At 43.9% G+C, this 22,740-nt stretch overlaps 1 protein-coding gene across 6 annotated transcripts in view; it reads right to left on the reverse strand.

Annotated features, from left to right (window-relative positions):
• The window catches only part of robo2 (roundabout, axon guidance receptor, homolog 2 (Drosophila)), a 375,041-nt gene that overhangs the window by 96,672 nt on the left and 255,629 nt on the right, over window positions 1-22,740 (reverse strand). For all 6 annotated transcript variants that reach the window (XM_031791154.1, XM_031791152.1, XM_031791149.1 and 3 more), the window contains 6 exons: window positions 15,889-16,060; window positions 10,743-10,948; window positions 9,541-9,622; window positions 8,749-8,914; window positions 8,478-8,644; window positions 6,974-7,095 (listed from right to left, as the gene is read on the reverse strand). In XM_031791154.1, coding sequence (XP_031647014.1) covers window positions 6,974-7,095; window positions 8,478-8,644; window positions 8,749-8,914; window positions 9,541-9,622; window positions 10,743-10,948; window positions 15,889-16,060 — 915 coding nt within the window. The remainder of the gene's footprint in view (window positions 1-6,973; window positions 7,096-8,477; window positions 8,645-8,748; window positions 8,915-9,540; window positions 9,623-10,742; window positions 10,949-15,888; window positions 16,061-22,740) is intronic.

Consider the following 22,740-nt stretch of genomic DNA (forward strand, 5'->3'; position numbering starts at 1 on the left):
AGTTAAGAGGAAATACAACATGTCTTCTCTTCAGTTGGGACAGAGTTAAGAGGAAATACAACATGTCTTCTCTTCAGTTGGGACAGAGTTAAGAGGGAATACAAAATGTCTTCTCTTCAGTTGGGACAGAGTTAAGAGGAAATACAACATGTCTTCTCTTCAGTTGGGACAGAGTTAAGAGGAAATACAACATGTCTTCTCTTCAGGTGGGACAGAGTTAAGAGGAAATAGCTAAAGATCATGACCATAGGTGTGCAGCACAGTAGTCAAACACCAGAGTACATGAAACAATGCTGTTCAACAGATGTACTTGTTTCTCCCCAAGATCACATCGTGCCACTTTAGAGGCTGTTCCAGTTTTAATGGGTCTTTTATCATCAGAGCTGACACAATTAACTCAATTAGCATCTTTCCTCCGAGAGAGAGAGCGAGAGCAGAGAGAGAAAGAGCAGAGAGAGAGAGAGCAGAGGAGAGAGAGAGAGAGAGAGAGAGAGAGAGAGAGAGAGAGAGAGAGAGAGAGAGAGAGAGAGAGAGAGGAGAGAGAGAGAGAGAGAGAGGGCAGAGGAGAGAGAGCAGAGAGAGCAGAAGAGAGCAGAGAGGAGAGGGAGCAGATGAGAGAGAGAGAGAGAGAGAGAGAGAGCAGAGGAGAGAGAGAGAGAGAGAGAGCAGAGGAGAGAGAGAGAGAGAGAGAGAGAGAGAGCAGAGGAGAGGAGAGGAGAGAGAGAGCAACTGAGAGGAGAGAGAGAGCAGAGGAGAGTAGAGAGAGAGAGCAGAGGGGAGAGAGAGAGAGAGAGAGAGAGAGAGAGAGAGAGAGAGAGAGAGAGAGAGAGAGAGAGAGAGAGAGAGAGAGAGAGAGCAGAGGAGAGGAGAGGAGAGAGAGAGCAACTGAGAGGAGAGAGAGAGCAGAGGAGAGTAGAGAGAGAGAGCAGAGGAGAGAGAGAGAGAGAGAGAGCGAGCAGAGGAGAGGAGAGAGAACAGAGGAGAGAGAGAGAGAGAGAGCAGAGGAGAGCGAGGATAGGAGAGAGAGACAGAGAAAGAGAAAGAGAGAGAGAGCAGAGGAGAGTGAGGATAGGAGAGAGAGACAGAGAGAGAGAGAGAGAGAGACAGAGACAGAGAGAGAGAGACAGAGAAAGAGCAGAGGAGAGAGAGAGATAGAGCAGCATGGCATTATCTCCCTCTCTCTCAGCACACTGAGCACACAGCACCCAGGTCCTGCATAAAAAGGCTTTCAGGAGCACAGCTATCAAAGTCATACATATGCATGTCTCGTTTGTATTGTAAATACCAACTAGTGAAACCTAAGGCAGGGTCCCACAAGGCCTAGAACAAACGTGTGAGTGTGAAACGATTGGTCGATGATTGTCATCCAACCCAGAGGAACTCTGGGAGAATGCAGAATACAAGCCAGGGACAATAAAGACAATTCTGTCCAATTGAGGAGACAGGGAGGCCAGAGGTGAGATGGCGCTCTCCCAGTCGATAAGGGGCCTTGGTTCTAAACTTGGGCCCATTTAGCCAGTGAGAGAAAAGTTGAATTTATAATGAGGAGGAGTGGGCATAACTCCCAGTAATGGCTGGTTAACAGTGGGAGAAGTGAGCGGGCCTTTCAACTGGGATATTAAGCAGCTGTTTCAGCCTGTGTAGCCGGAGTAAATAATCAGAATGGATTCTGGACTAGCGTGGTGTGTAACTTTCAATAATGGAATGATTTGGGAGTATAAAAGCCCTTCCGAGGCCGCACTATGTTTACTGAATGGGCCCTGATTGATTCGGTGGCGCTGTTCTGTGTTGATTGTACACACACTCATAAAGCAATGTTTAAGTATTGAATTAGCTTTTTAGTCTGGGGGGTGAGAGCTTATTATGGGGTGTCAATAAACATGTCACAGGGAAAACTGCTAAAGTGGTTCATTTAGAAATGAAAGCAGCCACCCCAATGTCACCCAATGACATCATAAATACCAGCTATGGTCTGATTTACTGTGGAACGGAACAACCGGGGCTCGTTAACACAGAACGGAAGAAGAATGTGGAAATAAAGTCACCCTTCAGTAAGAAGAAGAGGGTGCATGTTTAAATGTCATGGTCTTATGTAGAAACAGACAGACTGTAGTTACTACTGCTGCATACCCTCAGACTGTAGTTACTACTGCTGCATACCCTCAGACTGTAGTTACTACTGCTGCATACCCTCAGACTGTAAGTTACTACTGCTGCATACCCTCAGACTGTAGTTACTACTGCTGCATACCCTCAGACTGTAAGTTACTACTGCTGCATACCCTCAGACTGTAGTTACTACTGCTGCATACCCTCAGACTGTAGTTACTACTGCTGCATACCCTCAGACTGTAGTTACTACTGCTGCATACCCTCAGACTGTAGTTACTACTGCTGCATACCCTCAGACTGTAAGTTACTACTGCTGCATACCCTCAGACTGTAGTTACTACTGCTGCATACCCTCAGACTGTAGTTACTACTGCTGCATACCCTCAGACTGTAAGTTACTACTGCTGCATACCCTCAGACTGTAAGTTACTACTGCTGCATACCCTCAGACTGTAGTTACTACTGCTGCATACCCTCAGACTGTAGTTACTACTGCTGCATACCCTCAGACTGTAAGTTACTACTGCTGCATACCCTCAGACTGTAAGTTACTACTGCTGCATACCCTCAGACTGTAGTTACTACTGCTGCATACCCTCAGACTGTAGTTACTACTGCTGCATACCCTCAGACTGTAAGTTACTACTGCTGCATACCCTCAGACTGTAAGTTACTACTGCTGCATACCCTCAGACTGTAGTTACTACTGCTGCATACCCTCAGACTGTAGTTACTACTGCTGCATACCCTCAGACTGTAAGTTACTACTGCTGCATACCCTCATACTGTAAGTTACTACTGCTGCATACCCTCATACTGTAGTTACTACTGCTGCATACCCTCATACTGTAGTTACTACTGCTGCATACCCTCGTACTGTAAGTTACTACTGCTGCATACCCTCATACTGTAAGTTACTACTGCTGCATACCCTCGTACTGTAAGTTACTACTGCTGCATACCCTCATACTGTAGTTACTACTGCTGCATACCCTCGTACTGTAAGTTACTACTGCTGCATACCCTCATACTGTAAGTTACTACTGCTGCATACCCTCATACTGTAAGTTACTACTGCTGCATACCCTCAGACTGTAAGTGGCATGATTTCTCTCAATGATTCAGCCTCAGTCCAAGTCATGTTTCTAAATTAATTAAACAGTGTCTCTCTGGCACATGTCCGTCCTTATGGTGGGGTAGACACAGACAGACTGTGCAATGGGTGTGTGTGTGTGTGTGTGTGTGTGTGTGTGTGTGTGTGTGTGTGTGTGTGTGTGTGTGTGTGTGTGTGTGTGTGTGTGTGTGTGTGTGTGTGTGTGTGTGTGTGTGTGTGTGTGTGTGTGTGTGTGTTGGGGAGCAGGTTGGTAGGTAAGCTGGTTTGAGCTACACTCCAGAGAGGGAAGACCACAAACATACCAAATATACACAAGTAATGTCAATGTACTTGTTTCTATGCAAAGCCTTTGTCTTACTTCAAAATTAACCAAAGATAGATGCAAGATTGATGAGACAAGATGTCCCTGACACCTCTTTTGATGTTCTCTGCAGCTGAAAGAAACCATTTATCAACTGTTTGATGTCCACTTACTTAAGAGCCAGTTATTATACTATTTCAAAGCTGTAGAGTCTCAGGATTTATTTGACTCATATTTCCTTACATGAAAACACCAATAGGAGCCCTGAGGAACACATTGCCAGCTTCAAAGAATCATCGTCCCCTTTATATCAACTCTAATGACTTTAGGACTCAAGGTTGTAAAATCAAAGACATAAAACAGCCCAGAGCTGGACAGCTTCAGACACTGTTTGAGAATGAGGTTGGTGTAAATTGAAATTGATTTCCCATATTTAATCTTATCTGACAAAATAAAGAAACACACAGACACCTGGCAGAGCTGAATAGCAGTAACTAAGTGCAAAGTCTGCTGAATAGTTACGTTTGTGACAGACATGTGGATTGTCACATGCACCAAATACAACAGGTGTAGACACCTCTTTGGGGTAGGTGGGACACCTGGCCAACATCCGGTGAAATTGCAGAGCGAAAAATTCTAAATACAAAATTCGTAATATTAAACATTCATGAAAATACAAGTGTTATACGTACATCAGTTAAAAGCTTAACTTCTTGTTAATCCAGTCACTTTGTCAGATTTCAAAAAGGCTTTACGACGATAGCATACCATGCCATTATCTGAGGACAGCGCCCTGCATACAAAAGCATTACAAACACTTTCCAAACAAGGCGTCACGAAAGAAAGAAATAGCGATAAAATAAATCACTTACCTTTGAAGATGTTCCTCTGTTTACAATCCAAAGGGTCCCAGCTACATCACAAATGGTAATTTTGTTCAATAAAGTCCTTCTTTATATCCCCAAAAAGTCAGTTTAGTTGGCGCGCTTGATTCAGTAATCCACCGGTTTCCCTCGTTCAAAATGCATACAAATGAATCCCAAAAGATACCAATAAACTTCGTCCAAACAAGTCAAACAACGTTCTAATCAATCCTCAGGTACCCTAATATGTAAATAAATTATCAAATTTAAGACAGTGAATAGTATGTTCATTACCAGAGATAAATAACGAAGTGCGCGCCCTCACTGACGTGCGTCACAATACTACAGCCAAAATGGGAGCCACCTAGAAAAACTACAAATTCTAGCTCATTTAAAAAAAAAACAAGCCTGAAACTCTTTCTAAAGACTGTTGACATCTACTGGAAGCTCTAGGAACTGCAATCTGGGAGGTATTCCCTTGATATTCCCATAGACAGCCATTATAATGAGTGGTGAGCTCATTATGGATTCTCCTCAGGGTTTCGCCTGCTATATCAGTTCTGTTATACTCCCAGACATTTTTTGTTTGTTTTCTAGCCCCCTACCCCGAAGTTAACCAACAATGCAGTTTTAAGAAAATAGACAATAATGAGGCTATATACAAGGGGTACCTGTACCAAGTTAATGTGTGGGGGTACAGGGTAGTCAAGGTAATAGTTACATGTACTGTAGGTAGGGGTAAAGTGACTATGCATAGATAATAAACAGCTAGTAGCAACAGTGTAAAAACAAAGGGGCGGGACGTGTCAATGTAAATAGTCTGGGTGGTCATTTACTAAATAGTTCAGTAGTCTTAGAAGTTGTTAAGGAGCCTTTTGGACCTAGACTTGGCACTCCGGTAATGCGGTAGCAGAGTGAACAGTCTATGACTTGGGTGACTGCAGTTTTTGACAATTCTTTGGACCTTCCTCTGACACCGTGTGATAGAAAAATTACAAATTGACCTGCTTTGTTTGATATGAATAGTTAGCCATTAATACTTAACAAATAGGAAGACATTTGTCTGTTTCATTCTTCTTCTGTAAAGAGATTGTTTCCACTTTAGCTTCCAGAAGTTAGTCTGGGCGTAGGGTCAAGGAAATGGGTTGTACTAGATAGCTTGGGCTGACAATGACTTGGTGATAATTACCTAAAGCTGGCATTCCATAGATAATATGTGGTGTGTGTGACCCGAGATAGGGATAGCCTGGAAGAGTTTAGAACAATGCCTCATTGTCCTGGCATCTGGGAACTAAGACGTATTGGGGTAAATTACCATCTTTTGTAGATAACCAAGGTGGCTTATCGGAGTTGGAACCAGTCTGATTTAGTATTTTTAAGTCCTATATAAGGTCTCTGTTTTATCATTATCATTATATATTCTATTCAAGCGAGAGAGACTTTGTCATTTCTGCAAACAATCATCTTTATTCAATATCGATTAATTATTGCAATAATGAAACAGTCGACCCAACAGTCATGAGGTTGAAAATGTCAGTGAAGACTCTTGCCGGTTGGTCCGCTCATGCTCTGAGTGAATGTCCTGGTATTCCGTCTGGCCCTGTGGCCTTGTGAATGTTGACCTGTTTAAAGGTCTTGCTCACATCGGCTACGGAGAGCGTGATCACACAGTCATCCGGAACAGCCTGTGCACTCATGCATGCTTCAGTGTAACTTTGGGCATTTAGCCTGTCTGGTAGGCTCGTATCACTGGGCAGCTCGTGGCATGGTTTCCCTTTGTAGTCAGTAATAGTTTGCAAGTCCTGTATTGATGATTTCCGGTTTGATGGTCCATCTGAGAGCACAGCGGGTTTCTTATAAGCATCCGGATTAATGTCCCACTAATTGAAAGTGGCAGCTCTAGCCAATAGCTCAGTGCGGATGTTGCCTGTAATCCATGGCTTCTGGTTGTGATATGTACGTATGGTCACTGTGGGAACGACATCGTTGATGTACTTAATGGTGAAGCCGATGACTGAGGTTGTATACTCCTCAATGGCATTGGATGAATCCCAGAACATATTCCAGTCTGTGGCAGCAAAACAATGCTGTAGCATAGCATCCGCGTCAACTGACCACTTCTGTATTGAGAGAGTCACTGGTACTTCCTGCTTTAGTTTTTGCTTGTAAGCAGGAATCAGGAGGATAGAATTATGGTCAGAGTTTCCAAATGGTGGTAAATGGTGGTGGTAAATAGATAGTAACATGACTCTTTGTGAGGATCCACCTGTTTATTATCCGCGTCGTCGTTCAGCCACAACTTGGTGAAAAATAAGATATTATAGTTTTTAATGTCACATTGGTAGAGAGTCTCGAACGGAGCTCATCCTGTCTATTCTCCAGTGATTGCACGTTGGCCAATAGAACGAATGGTAGAGGCAGGGTACCCACTCGCTAATGAATTCTCACAAGGCACCCTGATCTCCTCCGCCAGTATTTCCTTATTTTCTTCATGTGAATGATGGGGATTTAGATATTGTCTGGGAGCAGCATTATATCCTTCATATCAGACTCATTAAAGACCAATCACAGTGTGACACTTACCGTCCAGGTGACCTGAATGGTGGTGGGGCTCAGGACGACCGGGTTGTGAAGACGAACTATGACCTCCCCCAGCTCCTTCTGTACATGTCTGTGGTCCACCCCCTGGGCTGGAGGACTGATGTCTGTAGAGAGAGAGAGAGAAAGAGAGAGAGAGGGGGAGAGAGAGAGAGTGAGAGAGCGAGAGAGAGAGAAAGGAAAGTGTGGAAGAGAGAAATAGAGAGAAAGAAAAAGTGAGAGAGATGGAAAGATAGATTACTTTCAGTTTTCCTACTTCAGTTTTCAAAGCCACGGTTCCTTCCATTCCTTACAATGAGGCCAAGTCAATCATAAGAGGTTTTGTTGAGAGAACGGATGAATAGACCAATCAGACTCCACAAAGGAGTCGACACTCTATGATCATGACTTCATTTGAAAAGAAGCAACTTCATCTGCATTAGAATGATCTCATTTCAGTTTTAATAAAGAACTCGTTTGGGTTTGAGAAAAGGAAGAGAGACCTTAAGATCCCTTCTCCTCTCTGCTCTTACTGAGGCCCAGCCAGAGAACAACTACCACATTAACGAGTGAACTCTGAACACATGAATGAATGACACTATGAGACTATTTCCCAACACAGTTCACATTTCATTCACATTTGCATGTGTTTTCAGTTAAAAGCCAATCAAAACCCCCATTGAAATGCAGATTCAGTGTGGTCAAAGAAAATACACAATCATGGCAACTGCCATATTTTGGTCCTATTTACTGAGGGGAAATAGATGGGCAAATACAGAACATTATTCACAAGAGGAAACAGTATTTCAAAACAGGCCCAATGAAAACAGCCAATAAAGTCATGAATCACAGAGTCGTAATAGAGGACGACAGGCCAAATGCAGTTAAGCAGACATCAATTCATCTTCAGTGACTGCCATTGCCAATAACCATCTCTGTGCATCACAACGGAGCCAACAGCAAATAAAGAGAGATGTACTGCTATTCAAATTGACTCCCTCTCTCCATGCACAACCTAATAGTGGCCTGCAATTGGACAATGTTAACCGAAAGGTTGCAGGGGTATTGCGGTGGACTGGACTTATCAAATAAATGTAATAAGAAGACTGAGGTCTATACGGCACCTTAATCTAATCTTCTTTGAGTTTGGAGGCAGTCATTTTCTCCAGTTATGATCATTAACATAGCAGGGATAGCGCTAACTCACTTAGGCTTTCCAAAAGTAGATATGCTTATTTTACATAATTGCCTGACTGTAGCCTTAATGAGCAGAGCTGAGATGGATAGTTTGACCTCTGGAAGTTGTTGCGGTAGCTATCTCGGTAGAACTGTTCAGCCCACACAGTACCGTGCTGAGAGGCCCTGATAACTATCTAACTGGAACACGGTGACCTTTTCCCTATCGAAAGCTGCAGCAGTCAATGTGAAGGGGAGGCTAAATTAGAAATGTTATGATAGGAAAAATGATTACCAGAATCTTTAAAGTTCTATCTGAGTATAAGGCCCATACCTTGTGTCCTGACGGGCTCTGACATGGGGCTGGGGTCACTGAGGCCCTGGGTGTTGACCGCCCGTACCATGAACAGGTAGATGGTGTTGGGGCGCAGGCCTTTGACCGTGTACTGCGTGGTCTTCACGTGGTCCGCAACCGTCTGCCAACTGTTGCTCACCGACTGGCTGCAATGGGACAAAGAAAAGGATATCACAAATGTGCTACCGCAATAATTAAGAAGCAATACAAAAGTGAAACAAGGAAATCACTCTGGTTCTTCATAACTAACCTGAAGGCTTCGATGACAAAAGAGGAGATGGGCGTGGCCCCAGTCAGGCCGGGTTGCCAGGACAACGAGACGCTGTTCTTGGTGACGTCAGTGACGTCGGGTTTGGAGGGAGGGCCAAGGAGCTCGTTGTCATCACGGTTCTTAATGACCATCACACCAGCTTGGTCTAGAGGAGAAAGAGACCAGTAAATATTTGTCACACCCTGATCAGTTTCAACTGTCTTTGTGCTTTTATCCAGCCCCTTCCAGGTGTCGCCCATCTTCCCCATTATTCCCAGTGTATTTATACACATGTTCTCTGTTTGTCTGTTGCCAGTTTGTTGTGTTCATCAAGCCTACCAGGGTTTTCCCCTTGCTCCTGTCTGTTTCTAGTTCCTGTTTTGTAGTTTTCCCAGTTTTGACCATTCTAACTGCTCTGACCCTGAGCCTCCCTGGCGTTTCTGCTTGTCACACCACCCTGCATTATTGACCTCTGCATTATTGACCTCTGCATTATTGACCTCTGCTTGCCCTGACCCTGAGGCTGACTGCCGCTCTGTACCTTTCGGACTCTGATCTGTAGCACTGACCTCTGGCTTCCCTTAAGCTGTCGTTTTCCCTGCCCCTTGTTCTAGTAATAAACTTTTGTTACTTCGACATTGTCTGAATCTGGGTCTTCCCTGAAACGTGATACTATTGTTAAATGTGAGGATGAAGAGGAATGGATAAATAACTATTTCCAGAATGGAATACAGTATGCATGGTATAATGAGCATGTATTTTCTAGGGGAAGACATGTTCACTGTGCCATACCTTTGACCTCCAGGAAGGCGCTCCATGATGTCTCGCCACTGGAGCTGGCAGCCACACAGGTGTAGATCCCAGAGTCAGAAAGCTGGGGTAGAACGGATAAACATAGAACATGTGATGGGACCATCCCTAAGGTCACAACAGTGTGTCATGTGATGGGACCCTCCCTGAGGTCACAACAGTGTGTCTTGTGAATGGTCACAACAGTGACTCTTAACTCTTGAAATGCACTGTTGGTTAAGGGCTTGTGAGTAAGCATTTCACGGTAAAAGTCTACACTTGTTGGAATCGGGGCATGTGACAAATAAAGTTTGATTTGATTTGTGTGTCATTGTGAGTGCCTCAAAGTGCTGACGCAAATTTCCTCACCCCCCCACCACTTTACCCCCCTCCCGCTATCCCCCCTGTTCCCGCTGTCCCCCCACCACCCCACCAACCGCAACAAAGGCTGGCTAATTCATTTAGGGTGGGCCACTGAAGCCCCCTGGACCGATGACAGCTGGCTTGTCTCTCCATCCCACTCTCTCTAGAATGTTAGTTGTTTGTTGGTTTTTGTCTCTGCTCCTTCCCTCCATTTATTAAATAAAATGTCAGTGGTCGGCAACTTTGTCAAGCTTAATGGATATTCCACCGAGGCCTCGGAGTGGGGAAAGGAGGATGTGAGGATTTTTAATTCAATCTACCCTAAATGTTGTAGGTTTGTGTGTGTGTGTGTGTGTACGTGTGTTGTTTAACTGTTCACTCCTGCAGCTGGAACCTGTCCAGCCCTCTACAGCAGACTCTTGTAAGAGCCGCCGTGTCACTAAGTGATAGTATCAAACAATTTATTAAAATCAATATCGCCCATTAATCTCTTTAAAGCAATATGATTCCTCACATCACGCTCATGCATGCCTAAGCATGTGACACACCCAGAGGGGAGAGAGAGGAGACAGAGTCCCAGACAGAGATCCACTAAGGGGAATGGATGGAAACAGGGAGGTAGAGAACGAAGGCTGCATACAAGGATTTACACAATAGTACACAGTATATTTACAGCCCTCATCATATGAACCCCATTACTAGTGTGTGCGTAGTTCTAGCACTGTCGGAACTAGAAGCACAAGCATTTCGCTACTCGCTTCAACATCTGCTAACAATGTGTATGTGACCAATACAATTCTATTTAGTAGAGTGGACCAGGCTGTGGCTCCAGTGGTTCTCACCCTGAGGCTCCTCATCTGGAGGCTGCCCAGGTCCTGCAGGGACATGCGGGGATCCTTCCCCAGCAGACTGACCCCGTCCTTCAGCCAGCTGATGGAGGGGATGGGGTCTCCTGACGCCTGACACTTTAGCAGGGCCACGCTGTCCACTCCCAGCGTCTGATTGGAAGGACCCTGACGGATTATGGGCGGAGGCCTGTCTGTCAGCACTGGGATAAGGTGAGAGACAGAGTGTTAGAGAGACAGAGAGACCGTTTGATACAGCAGGAAAACAATTCTGCAGCAACAGATAATGTGAATTATTATGTGGATTATCACTTTTTTAAGGGTTTTTCATAAAAGTCTGACATTTCAAAGTGGAAATTACAAACTTCTGAAGTATTTTTGAAACTCAAATACTCTACAAGTAAAACATTTCCTGCACAGGGGGGGGGATCAATTTAAGATCCTACATCTGTAAGCCTTTTAATGGATTTATCATAAAGTGAAAGGATGTGGTAACGGTATCATAAAGCTGGTCTATTTTCTCAGCAGGTCTTGTAATTCCACCACAGGACAATGACGACGCCCTGACTATGCTTCCAGGAAGCGGAGAAAGAATGGCTGAGTATTGTTTTCCAGACTGTCTATTGATGTGGCGTGGGGCTGAATAACCTTACATTTACACCTTACCCAGGAGTCTGTGGTGGCGTACAGTGGCAGAGACACTGCCTGTTGACTCAGGGTGGTTCAGATAAATACTCCATCATGTTCAGTGGGGAACACTATCAGAGGTCCCCACTGGCACCCAGAGCGGAAACAAACATTTCACTCTCCAGAGAGTAGCACCCCACAGAAATGATCCAAATCAGTCAGAATTGCAATAATGTAACAAACCCTCTGTGAGGAAAATAAAATAAAATGTTTTGTTTTGTTTATCTCAATGCTAATGTTCAATGCTGTTTGGATGAACATATGCTTTTGTAATGTGTGGGAGAATGTCTGTGGGATGTACTGTGAAATAGTGTACATGTCAGATGAGCTGTATCTGTGAGTTACAGTTACCGTGCCCTGGCTGTTTCTGTGTCAGCTGTGGTGAATACTGTTGAGTCCCCTGGCATTACACAGCACACATTAACTAACAGGTAGGATTAATGATGTCAGACCTGCAGGGGCTAATTAGACAGTCAACTTCGCACCCTCTCTCTCTCTTCCTCTTTCTCTTTACTATCTCCTTCTTTCACTTTCTCTCCTGCAGGGAAGTCAGAAGAAGGGATGGAAGAAACATAAATGCCTTGGTATGGCAGAACCATGACATTATTATCTTTAGCAGAGAGAACCATGAAATTATTATCTTTAGCTGAGATAACCATGGCCTAACTATCTTTAGCTGAGATAACCATGGCTTAATTATCTTTAGCTGAGAGAACCATGGCCTAATTATCTTTAGCTGAGATAACCATGGCTTAATTATCTTTAGCTGAGAGAACCATGGCCTAATTATCTTTAGCTGAGAGAACCATGGCCTAATTATCTTTAGCTGAGAGAACCATGGCTTAATTATCTTTAGCTGAGAGAACCATGGCCTAATTATCTTTAGCTGAGAGAACCATGGCCTAATTATCTTTAGCTGAGAGAACCATGGCCTAATTATCTTTAGCTGAGAGAACCATGGCTTAATTAACTTTAGCTGAGAGAACCATGGCTTAATTATCTTTAGTTGAGAGAACCATGGCCTAATTATCTTTAGCTGAGAGAAAAATGGAGAGAAGGTGAATCTACCCCATATGGGCCCTGCTGAATTCATCATTTATTTCTATTTCAGTGATAATATTCCAACCTTTTCCACCACGCTGGAATGCTTTTATCAGAAAAGCTGGTGGTTAAATACATCAACCAAGATTACCATGAGTCTAACCTGCACCCAGAGAGCATTAAAAACAGCCCTATCTGTACATCTAAGGCCTCACTGTTAGTTCTACTTTCCCCATTAACTCACGGAGGGAGTTATCTGCTTGTCACTGTTATCACTTGGCATGATTCTAATGGCCATTATTGGCTCAGATGGAGCCATATGTGTTCCAATGCTTAGACACTGAAACACACCTGGAAGGGTTCTGTTATGTGTCTTAATGATTCCGTCTGCTCTGAGTAATGACTCCACAGCAGCACATGTTAACATATTATGACAGAAAGTATGATAAAACCCTAGGTGAGTTTGGCTATTCTGGTCCAGCAAGGAGGGGATGATGAGGATGGTGGTGGATGGGTGGTGTGATGAAGTGATGGAGGCCTGGGAGGAGAGCAGGAGAGTAAGGGGTGGGGGGGGGGGGGGGGGGTGGCCTTGACTGTTTGCATCAGGAATTTCTCATTACCGATCTCCTTGAACCCAGCTACTCTGCTGGCCTCCCAAGACACTGAATCACCTGCTCCCAGCATCAGGGGGTGACCATGACCTCGCCCTAGACAGCCAGCTAGCCCTCCTCCTCCACTCCTCCTGTCCTCCCTCCCTCCCTCAGCTCTGCCTAACACCCAACTCCCTCACACGTTCCTCCTCTTACACAGTCCAGCCATACACTCCCTTACCTCCCTATACCTACACAGAGGCATAGATAGACAGACAGTACCACACACCCTTAGAATACAGGATGTGTGTGTGTTCCAACAGACAGTACATACACAGTAAATCTAGTTAGATATTACTGCACTGTTGGAGCTAGAAACACAAGCATTTCGCTACACCCACAATCAAATCAAATGTTATTTGTCACATGCGCCGAATACAACAGGTGTAGACCTTTCAGTGAAATGCTTAATTACAAGCCCTTAATCTTGAAGCTATGGGGGCGCTATTTCATTATTGGATAAAAAAAACGTGCCCGTTTTAAGCGCAATATTTTGTCACGAAAAGATGCTCGACTATGCATATAATTGGCAGCTTTGGATAGAAAACACTCTGACGTTTCCAAAACTGCAAAGATATTATCTGTGAGTGCCACAAAACTCATGCTACAGGCAAAACCAAGATGAAACTTCAAACAGGAAATGAGCAGAATTTTTGAGGCTCTGTTTTCCATTGTCTCCTTATAAGGCTGTGAATGTGCCATGAACGAGCCTAAGCTTTCTGCCGTTTTCCCAAGGTGTCTGCAGCATTGTGACGTATTTGTAGGCATATCATTGGAAGATTGGCCATAAGAGACTACATTTACCAGGGGTCCGCCCAGTGTCCTTTGTCTAAATTGATGCGTAATCTTCAACTGTAGGCATTTTCCCATGGAATTCAGAGGAGAACGCACACTTCCACGAACGATATATCATCGAAGAGATATGTGAAGAACACCTTGAGGATTGATTCTAAACAACGTTTGCCATGTTTCAGTTGATATTATGCAGTTAATTTGGAAAAAAGGCGTTTTGATGACTGAATTTTCGTTTTTTTTTGGTAGCCAAACGTGACGCACCAAACGGAACGATTTCTCCTAAACAAATAATCTTTCAGGAAACTGAACATTTGCTATCTAACTGAGAGTCTCCTCATTGAAAACATCTGAAGTTCTTCAAAGGTAAATTATTTTATTTGAATGCTTTTCTGATTTTTGTGAAAATGTTGCCTGCTGATGCTAACGCTAAATGCTACGCTAGCTATCAATACTGTTACACAAATTCTTTGTTTTGCTATGGTTGAGAAGCATATTTTGAAAATCTGAGATGACAGTGTTGTTAACAAAAGGCTAAGCTTGAGAGCTAGCATATTCATTTAATTTCATTTGCGATTTTCATGAATAGTTAACGTTGCGTTATGGTAATGAGCTTGAGGCTGTAGTCACGATCCCGGATCCGGGATGGCTAGTATCAAGAGGTTTTAAGAGGTTTTAAGAAAAATAAAACTAACAAATCATTTAAAGAGCAGCAACAGCAAGGCTATATGCAGGGGGTACCAATACGTCTACTAGTATGTGACAAATAACATTTGATTTGAACACTAGAACATGAGACGAGTAATGTGTCTTAAGGTTATGACCTCTAAAAGCCATTTTAAGGACATAGAAAATCATACTAAGAAACACGGAGTGAGATCACAACAATTCAAAATCCCCTTCTCTTACAAAATGGTGTCTGACATGCTTTTCTTCTTTCTCCAGGCTGATCCTTCGCAAGGTTTCTGAACTGCCGTCTATCTATCTTCCCATCTCCACAGCAGAACAGATTAGAGGCAGTGGGACTGAGCAGGCTCTCATAAGTCATCCTGGAGACTAACTGCTGTCACTCACTCAATCAATCACTCAGTCCTTGACTCACTGCCTCCCTGAGTCAGATGTTGCCGATCATTATACTGAGACTCAAGGGCAATGCTGTACTCCCTCTCCAGCTAAACTTGAACAAGTTTTTCATTCAATTCTGTCGTAAAAATAAAAAATATATATAAAAAAAATGAAATATTGCAAAAGCAAGGTCATGGGCAAGTATAATTTGTAGATATTTCTCCGTCAAAATTCCTGTACATGGTAAAATGAGGTTTCTTTTACGCTACATTTCCCACAGTACTTTTGGGGATGGGGACGCTCAAGGGCAAAATACACATTAGAGAGTCAACCGGGCAAGGCATGTGCTCTGTTAATTCACTCTGTTAATTCACTCCAAATGAAAGACTCTTTCCTCACTGTTAATTCATGCGTGTGTATTATCTAGCTGGAGTACAGTGAAGGCTGTGTGTCTCACTGTGTGTCTGTCTGTGTGTGTCTGGCTGTGTGTGTCTGGCTGTGTGCGTCTGGCTGTGTGCGTCTGGTTGTGTGTGTCTGGCTGTGTGTGTCTGGCTGTGTGTGTCTGGCTGTGTGTGTCTGGCTGTGTGCATCTGGCTGTGTGTCTGGCTGTATGTGTCTGGCTGTGTGTGTCTGGTTGCGTGCATCTGGCTGTGTGTGTCTGGCTGCGTGCATCTGGCTGTGTGCATCTGGCTGTGTGTGTCTGGCTGCGTGCATCTGGCTGTGTGTGTCTGGCTGCGTGCATCTGGCTGTGTGCGTCTGTGTTAATTATGTGTCTGCACAGGTATGTGTGTGTCTGCATTGATATCTGTGTGTGTGTGCTGATAGCATTGCAGAGTGTGTATGCATACTGCATTAATGGGTGATGTTGTTGAGTTTTGGCATCGGGGTGGGTATGCGGCAGGCCTCACCATCTGTGACCTCTAGTTGGGCCTTGGCGAGGATGCTGCCAGCCACTGTCAGGGCCTGGCAGATGTAGTAGCCTGCGTCTGCCCGCTGCACGGCCGAGATGGTCAGGTCTCCACTGGAGGACACAGAGAAGCGACTGTTGGGCTGCTGGGGCTGGTTGGGAAACAGTAGGTTCTGCAGGAAGAGAGACGAAGCAGGCCAATTAGTAGAGGGACATGGACTCATTACAGCCAGGAACACATCCAACTGACAAACACTCACATAGCTTCATCACTCTGATCTGGACACACACACACACACACACACACACACACACGCACACACGTACACACGCACACACGCGCACACACGCACACACACACACACACACACACACACACACACACACAAATACACACACACTCAGTTAAAATATCCATTCCATCCATCACCAGGTTAATGAATTACACACAACTGTCACATCTGATGGTGTGGTTACACATAATAGCCGGCATGTATTCCCCAAGTCAGCCATGCCAGAGGCTGCTCCAGAGATCTGGGAGGGAACACGGTCTGAGAGCTGGGAGGGAACACGGTCTGAGAGCTGGGAGGGAACACGGTCTGAGAGCTGGGAGGGAACACGGTCTGAGAGCTGGGAGGAAACACGGTCTGAGAGCTGGGAGGGAACACGGTCTGAGAGCTGGGAGGGAACACGGTCTGAGAGCTGGGAGCGAACACAGTCTGAGAGCTGGGAGGGAACACATTCTGAGAGCTGGGAGGGAACACAGTCTGAGAGCTGGGAGGGAACACGGTCTGAGAGTTGGGAGGGAACACGTCTGAGTTTCTCTGTCTACTCCTGGGCAAGGCTTTGATAGCTTGTTTCATTCTGCTTTAATAGCTTTTAACATTCTGTTGTCTGGACCTCTGGCAGTCTCTATGGGGGTGCCACAGGGTCCAATTCTCGGGCCGACTCACTTCACACATGTCAAGAGAGAGAGACAGTGAGAGACAGTGAGAGAGACAGAGAGAGAGAGACAGACAGAGAAACAGAGAGACAGAGAGAGAGACAGAGAAACAGAGACAGAGAGACAGAGAGAGAAAGAGACAGAGAGACAGAGAGAGAGCGGGAGGCAGAGAGACAGAGACAGAGAGACAGAGATACAGACAGAGAGAGAGACAGTGAGAGAGAGACATAGATTGAGAAAGGCCGCCGTATGCAGACCTGGCTCTCAAGAGAAGACAGGCTATGTGCTCACTGCCCACAAAATGAGGTGGAAACTGAGCTGCACTTCCTAATCTCCTGCCCAATGTATGACCATATTAGAGAGACATATTTCCCTCAGATTACACAGATCCACAAAGAATTCGAAAACAAATCCAATTTTAATAAACTCCCATATCTACTGGGTGAAATTCCACAGTGTACCATCACAGCAGCAAGATTTGTGACCTGTTGCCACAAGAAAAGGGCAACCAGTGAAGAACAAACAGCATTGTAAATACAACCCATATTTATGCTTATTTATTTTCCCTTGTGTACTTTAACCATTTGTACATTGTTACAACACTGTATATATATATATATATATATATATATATAATATGACATTTGTAAGGTCTTTATTGTTTTGAAACTTCTGTATGTGTAATGTTTACTGTTAATTTTAATTGTTTATTTCACTTTTGTATATTATCTACCTCACTTGCTTTGGCAATGTTAACACATGTTTCCCATGCCAATAAAGCCCCTTGAATTGAATTGAATTGAGAGAGACAGAGAAAGTGACAGAGAGAGGCATAGATAGAGACATAGAGACAGATAGAGAGAGAAACAGAGTGACAGAGAAACAGAGAGACAGGGAGACAAAGAGACAGAGAGACAAAGAAACAGATAGAGAGACAGAGAGACAGAGAGACAGATAGAGAGACAGAGAGAGAAACAGAGTGACAGAGTGACAGAGAGACAGAGAGACAAAGAGACAAAGAGACAGAGAGACAGAGAGACAAAGAGACAGAGAGACAGAGAGAAACAGAGAGACAAAGAGACAGAGAGACAGAGAGACAGAGAGACAAAGAGACAGGGAGACAGAGAAACAGAGAGTCATAGTGACAGAGAGACAGGGAGACAAAGAGACAGAGAGACAGAGAGACAGAGAGACAAAGAGAGAGAGACAGAGAGAGAGAGACAGAGAGAGAGACAGAGAGAGAGAGTGAGAAAGAAAGAGAGACAGAGAGCGAGACAGAGAGAGACAGAGAGAGAGACAGGGAGACAAAGAGACAGAGAGAGAGAGAGAGAGAAACAGGGAGACAGAGAAACAGGGAGACAGAGACAGAGAGAGACAGAGTTAGAGACTGAGAGATCTTGTGTCCTTTAACCATTTGTACATTGTTAAAACACTGTATATATATAATATGACATTTGTAATGTCTTTACTGTTTTGAAACTTCTGAATGTGTAATGTTTACTGTTAATTTTTATTGTTTATTTCACTTTATATATTCACTTTATATTTTATCTACCTCACTTGCTTTGGCAATGTTAACAGATGTTTCCCATGCCAATAAAGCCCTTGAATTGAATTGAATTGAGAGAGAGACAGAGAGACAGAGAGAGAAAGACAGAGAGTTAGAGAGGGCGTTGGGGATAGAAAATGTATGAAGCATCAATAAAGAGAGGGAACATAGTGGTGTGACTCGGGCTATTGTGAAATCAATGTAAAAGACCTAGGGCTCAGTGCCAGTACATGGGAGTCTATTTACTGAGAGGATACTGGTGTAAATGAATGTTGATCTTTGTATGTACATGCTCGTATGCCCTGTTGCAGTGAGTCAGATAGGATTCATCACTTACTTTGATGTGAGAATGGGCTGAGAATAGGTTTCAGCAAGTGTGCCTGTGTGTTCGGTATCGGTGTGAGTGTGTTGCATGCAAATGTGGATTCCACCCCTCTCCAATCTCTGAGTGGCACTTTGCTGTAATTGTCTGGCCTCAGGCTCAGTGTGTGTGTGTGTGTGTGTGTGTGTGTGTGTGTGTGTATGTGTGTGTGTGTGTGTGTGTGTGTGTGTGTGTGTGTGTGTGTGTGTGTGTGTGTGTGTGTGTGTGTGTGTGTGTGTGTGTGTGTGTGTGTGTGTGTGCGTGTGTGTGCGTGTGTGTGTGTGTGCGCGCGCACGTGCAAATGCGTGTGTGTATGTGTGCGCGTGTGTGTGTGCGCGCGTGCATATGTGTGTGTGTGTGTGTGTGACTCCCAGCCAGAGCTGCATCATATCCCTGGTTCATCTACGGGTCCTGGCAGGCTCCTAATTACTGCTGTTGTTGTTGTGTGGACTGTGAGGACCAGCCATGTGAAGGGCTATCTGCTCTGCTCTGTGTGAGGGTAGGATCACTGTTATCAGCACAGTGTCATGGGAACTGATTACCACCTCGCCGGTCACACAAAGGAGTATCTGGTGTGTTGTGTGTGTGTCAGAGATACTGTTGGGAGGTAGCGTGAGCGCATGCGTATGTCACACAGATGGACATAATAGACACAGCAGAGTCCTCCCCACACAGCCAACGGCATGGTTACTATCCAATCTAAGTGGTGTGTGTGTGTTGATTACACTAGACAGTACAGTAACACAGTAATAACTGCTAGTCATAAATAAAGCATGGTGGACACACACTGGATGAAAAAACACTGAATATTCTTGTAAATATAGAGGTATGAAGACTGGACCAAGGTGTTTTACATTTTTTTACACTACAGAACAAGTAGATGAAGACTGGAACAAGCTGTTTTACAGTTCTTTACACTACAGGACCAGTAGATAAAGACTGGAACAAGCTGTTTCACAGTTCTTTATACTACAGGACCAGTAGTTAAAGACTGGACCAAGCTGTTTTACAGTTCTTTACACTACAGGACCAGTAAATAATGACTGGACCAAGCTGTTTTACAGTTCTTTACACTACAGGACCAGTAGATAAAGACTGGACCAAGCTGTTTTACAGTTCTTTACACTACAGGACCAGTAGTTGAAGACTGGAACAAGCTGTTTTACAGTTCTTTACACTACAGGACCAGTAGATAAAGACTGGAATAAGCTGTTTTACAGTTCTTTACACTACAGGACCAGCAGTTAAAGACTGGACCAAGCTGTTTTACAGTTCTTTACACTACAGGACCAGTAGATGAAGACTGGAACAATCTGTTTTACAGTTCTTTACACTACAGGACCAGTAGATGAAGACTGGACCAAGCTGTTTTTACAGTTCTTTACACTACAGGACCAGTGGTTAAAGACTGGACTAAGCTGTTTAACAGTTCTTTACACTACAGGACCAGCAGTTAAAGACTGGACCAAGCTGTTTTACAGTTCTTTACACTACAGGACCAGTAGATGAAGACTGGAACAAGCTGTTTTACAGTTCTTTACACTACAGGACCAGTAGGTGAAGACTGGACCAAGCTGTTTTACAGTTCTTTACAGTAGAGGACCAGTCATTGAAGACTGGACCAAGCTGTTTTACAGTTCTTTACAGTAAAGGACCAGTAGATGAAGACTGGACCAAGCTGTTTTACAGTTGTTTACAGAACAGTACAGGACCAGTAGTTCAAGACTGGACCAAACTGTTTTACAGTTGTTTACAGAACAGTACAGGACCAGTAGTTCAAGACTGGACAAAGCTGTTTTCCACTTCTTTATAGTACAGGACCAGTAGTTAAAGACTGGACCAAGCTGTTTTACATTTCTTTACAGTACAGTACAGGACCAGTAGTTGAAGACTGAACCAAGCTGTTTTACAGTTCTTTACAGTACAGTACAGGACCAGTAGTTGAAGACTGGACCAAACTGTTTTACAGTTCTTTACAGCACAGGACCAGTAGTTGAAGACTGGACAAAGCTGTTTTACAGTTCTTTACAGTACAGGAGCAGTAGTTGAAGACTGGACCAAGCAGTTTTACAGTTCTTTACAGTACAGGACCAGTAGATGAAGACTGGACAAAGCTGTTTTACAGTTCTTTACAGTACAGGACCAGTAGGTGAAGACTGGACAAAGCTGTTTTACAGTTCTTCACAGTACAGTACAGGACCAGTAGTTAAAGACTGGATCAAGTTGTTTTACAGTTCTTTACAGTACAGGACCAGTAGATGAAGACTGGACCAAGCTGTTTTACAGTTCTCTACAGTACAGGACCAGTAGGTGAAGACTGGACAAAGCTGTTTTACAGTTCTTCACAGTACAGTACAGGACCAGTAGTTAAAGACTGGATCAAGTTGTTTTACAGTTCTTTACAGTACAGGACCAGTAGATGAAGACTGGACCAAGCTGTTTTACAGTTCTTTACAGTACAGGACCAGTAGGTGAAGACTGGACAAAACGGTTTTACAGTTCTTCACAGTACAGTACAGGACCAGTAGTTAAAGACTGGATCAAGTTGTTTTACAGTTCTTTACACTATAGGACCAGTAGTTGAAGACTGGATCAAGCTATTTTACAGTTCTTTACACTACAGGACCAGTAGATGAAGACTGGAACAAGCTGTTTTACAGTTCTTTACACTACAGGACCAGTAGGTGAAGACTGGACCAAGCTGTTTTACAGTTCTTTACAGTAGAGGACCAGTCATTGAAGACTGGACCAAGCTGTTTTACAGTTCTTTACAGTAAAGGACCAGTAGATGAAGACTGGACCAAGCTGTTTTACAGTTGTTTACAGTGCAGTACAGGACCAGTAGTTGAAGACTGGACAACGCTGTTTTACAGTTCTTTATAGTACAGGACCAGTAGTTAAAGACTGGACCAAGCTGTTTTACATTTCTTTACAGTACAGTACAGGACCAGTAGTTGAAGACTGAACCAAGCTGTTTTACAGTTCTTTACAGTACAGTACAGGACCAGTAGTTGAAGACTGGACCAAACTGTTTTACAGTTCTTTACAGCACAGGACCAGTAGTTGAAGACTGGACACAGCTGTTTTACAGTTCTTTACAGTACAGGAGCAGTAGTTGAAGACTGGACCAAGCTGTTTTACAGTTCTTTACAGTACAGGACCAGTAGATGAAGACTGGACCAAGCTGTTTTACAGTTCTTTACAGTACAGGACCAGTAGGTGAAGACTGGACAAAGCTGTTTTACGGTTCTTCACAGTACAGTACAGGACCAGTAGTTGAAGACTAGACCAAGCTGTTTTACAGTTCTTTACAGTACAGGACCAGTAGTTAAAGACTTGACCAAGCTGTTTTACAGTTCTTTACAGTACAGTACAGGACCAGTAGTTGAAGACTGGACCAAGCTGTTTTACAGTTCTTTACAGTAAAGGACCAGTAGATGAAGACTGGACCAAGCTGTTTTACAGTTGTTTACAGTGCAGTACAGGACCAGTAGTTGAAGACTGGACAACGCTGTTTTACAGTTCTTTATAGTACAGGACCAGTAGTTAAAGACTGGACCAAGCTGTTTTACATTTCTTTACAGTACAGTACAGGACCAGTAGTTGAAGACTGAACCAAGCTGTTTTACAGTTCTTTACAGTACAGTACAGGACCAGTAGTTGAAGACTGGACCAAACTGTTTTACAGTTCTTTACAGCACAGGACCAGTAGTTGAAGACTGGACACAGCTGTTGTACAGTTCTTTACAGTACAGGAGCAGTAGTTGAAGACTGGACCAAGCTGTTTTACAGTTCTTTACAGTACAGGACCAGTAGATGAAGACTGGACCAAGCTGTTTTACAGTTCTTTACACTACAGGACCAGTAGGTGAAGACTGGACAAAGCTGTTTTACAGTTCTTCACAGTACAGTACAGGACCAGTAGTTAAAGACTGAATCAAGTTGTTTTACAGTTCTTTACACTATAGGACCAGTAGTTGAAGACTGGATCAAGCTATTT

This window comes from Oncorhynchus kisutch, linkage group LG15 (genome assembly GCF_002021735.2).
Source record: "Oncorhynchus kisutch isolate 150728-3 linkage group LG15, Okis_V2, whole genome shotgun sequence".
Classification (NCBI taxonomy): Eukaryota; Metazoa; Chordata; class Actinopteri; order Salmoniformes; family Salmonidae; genus Oncorhynchus; species Oncorhynchus kisutch.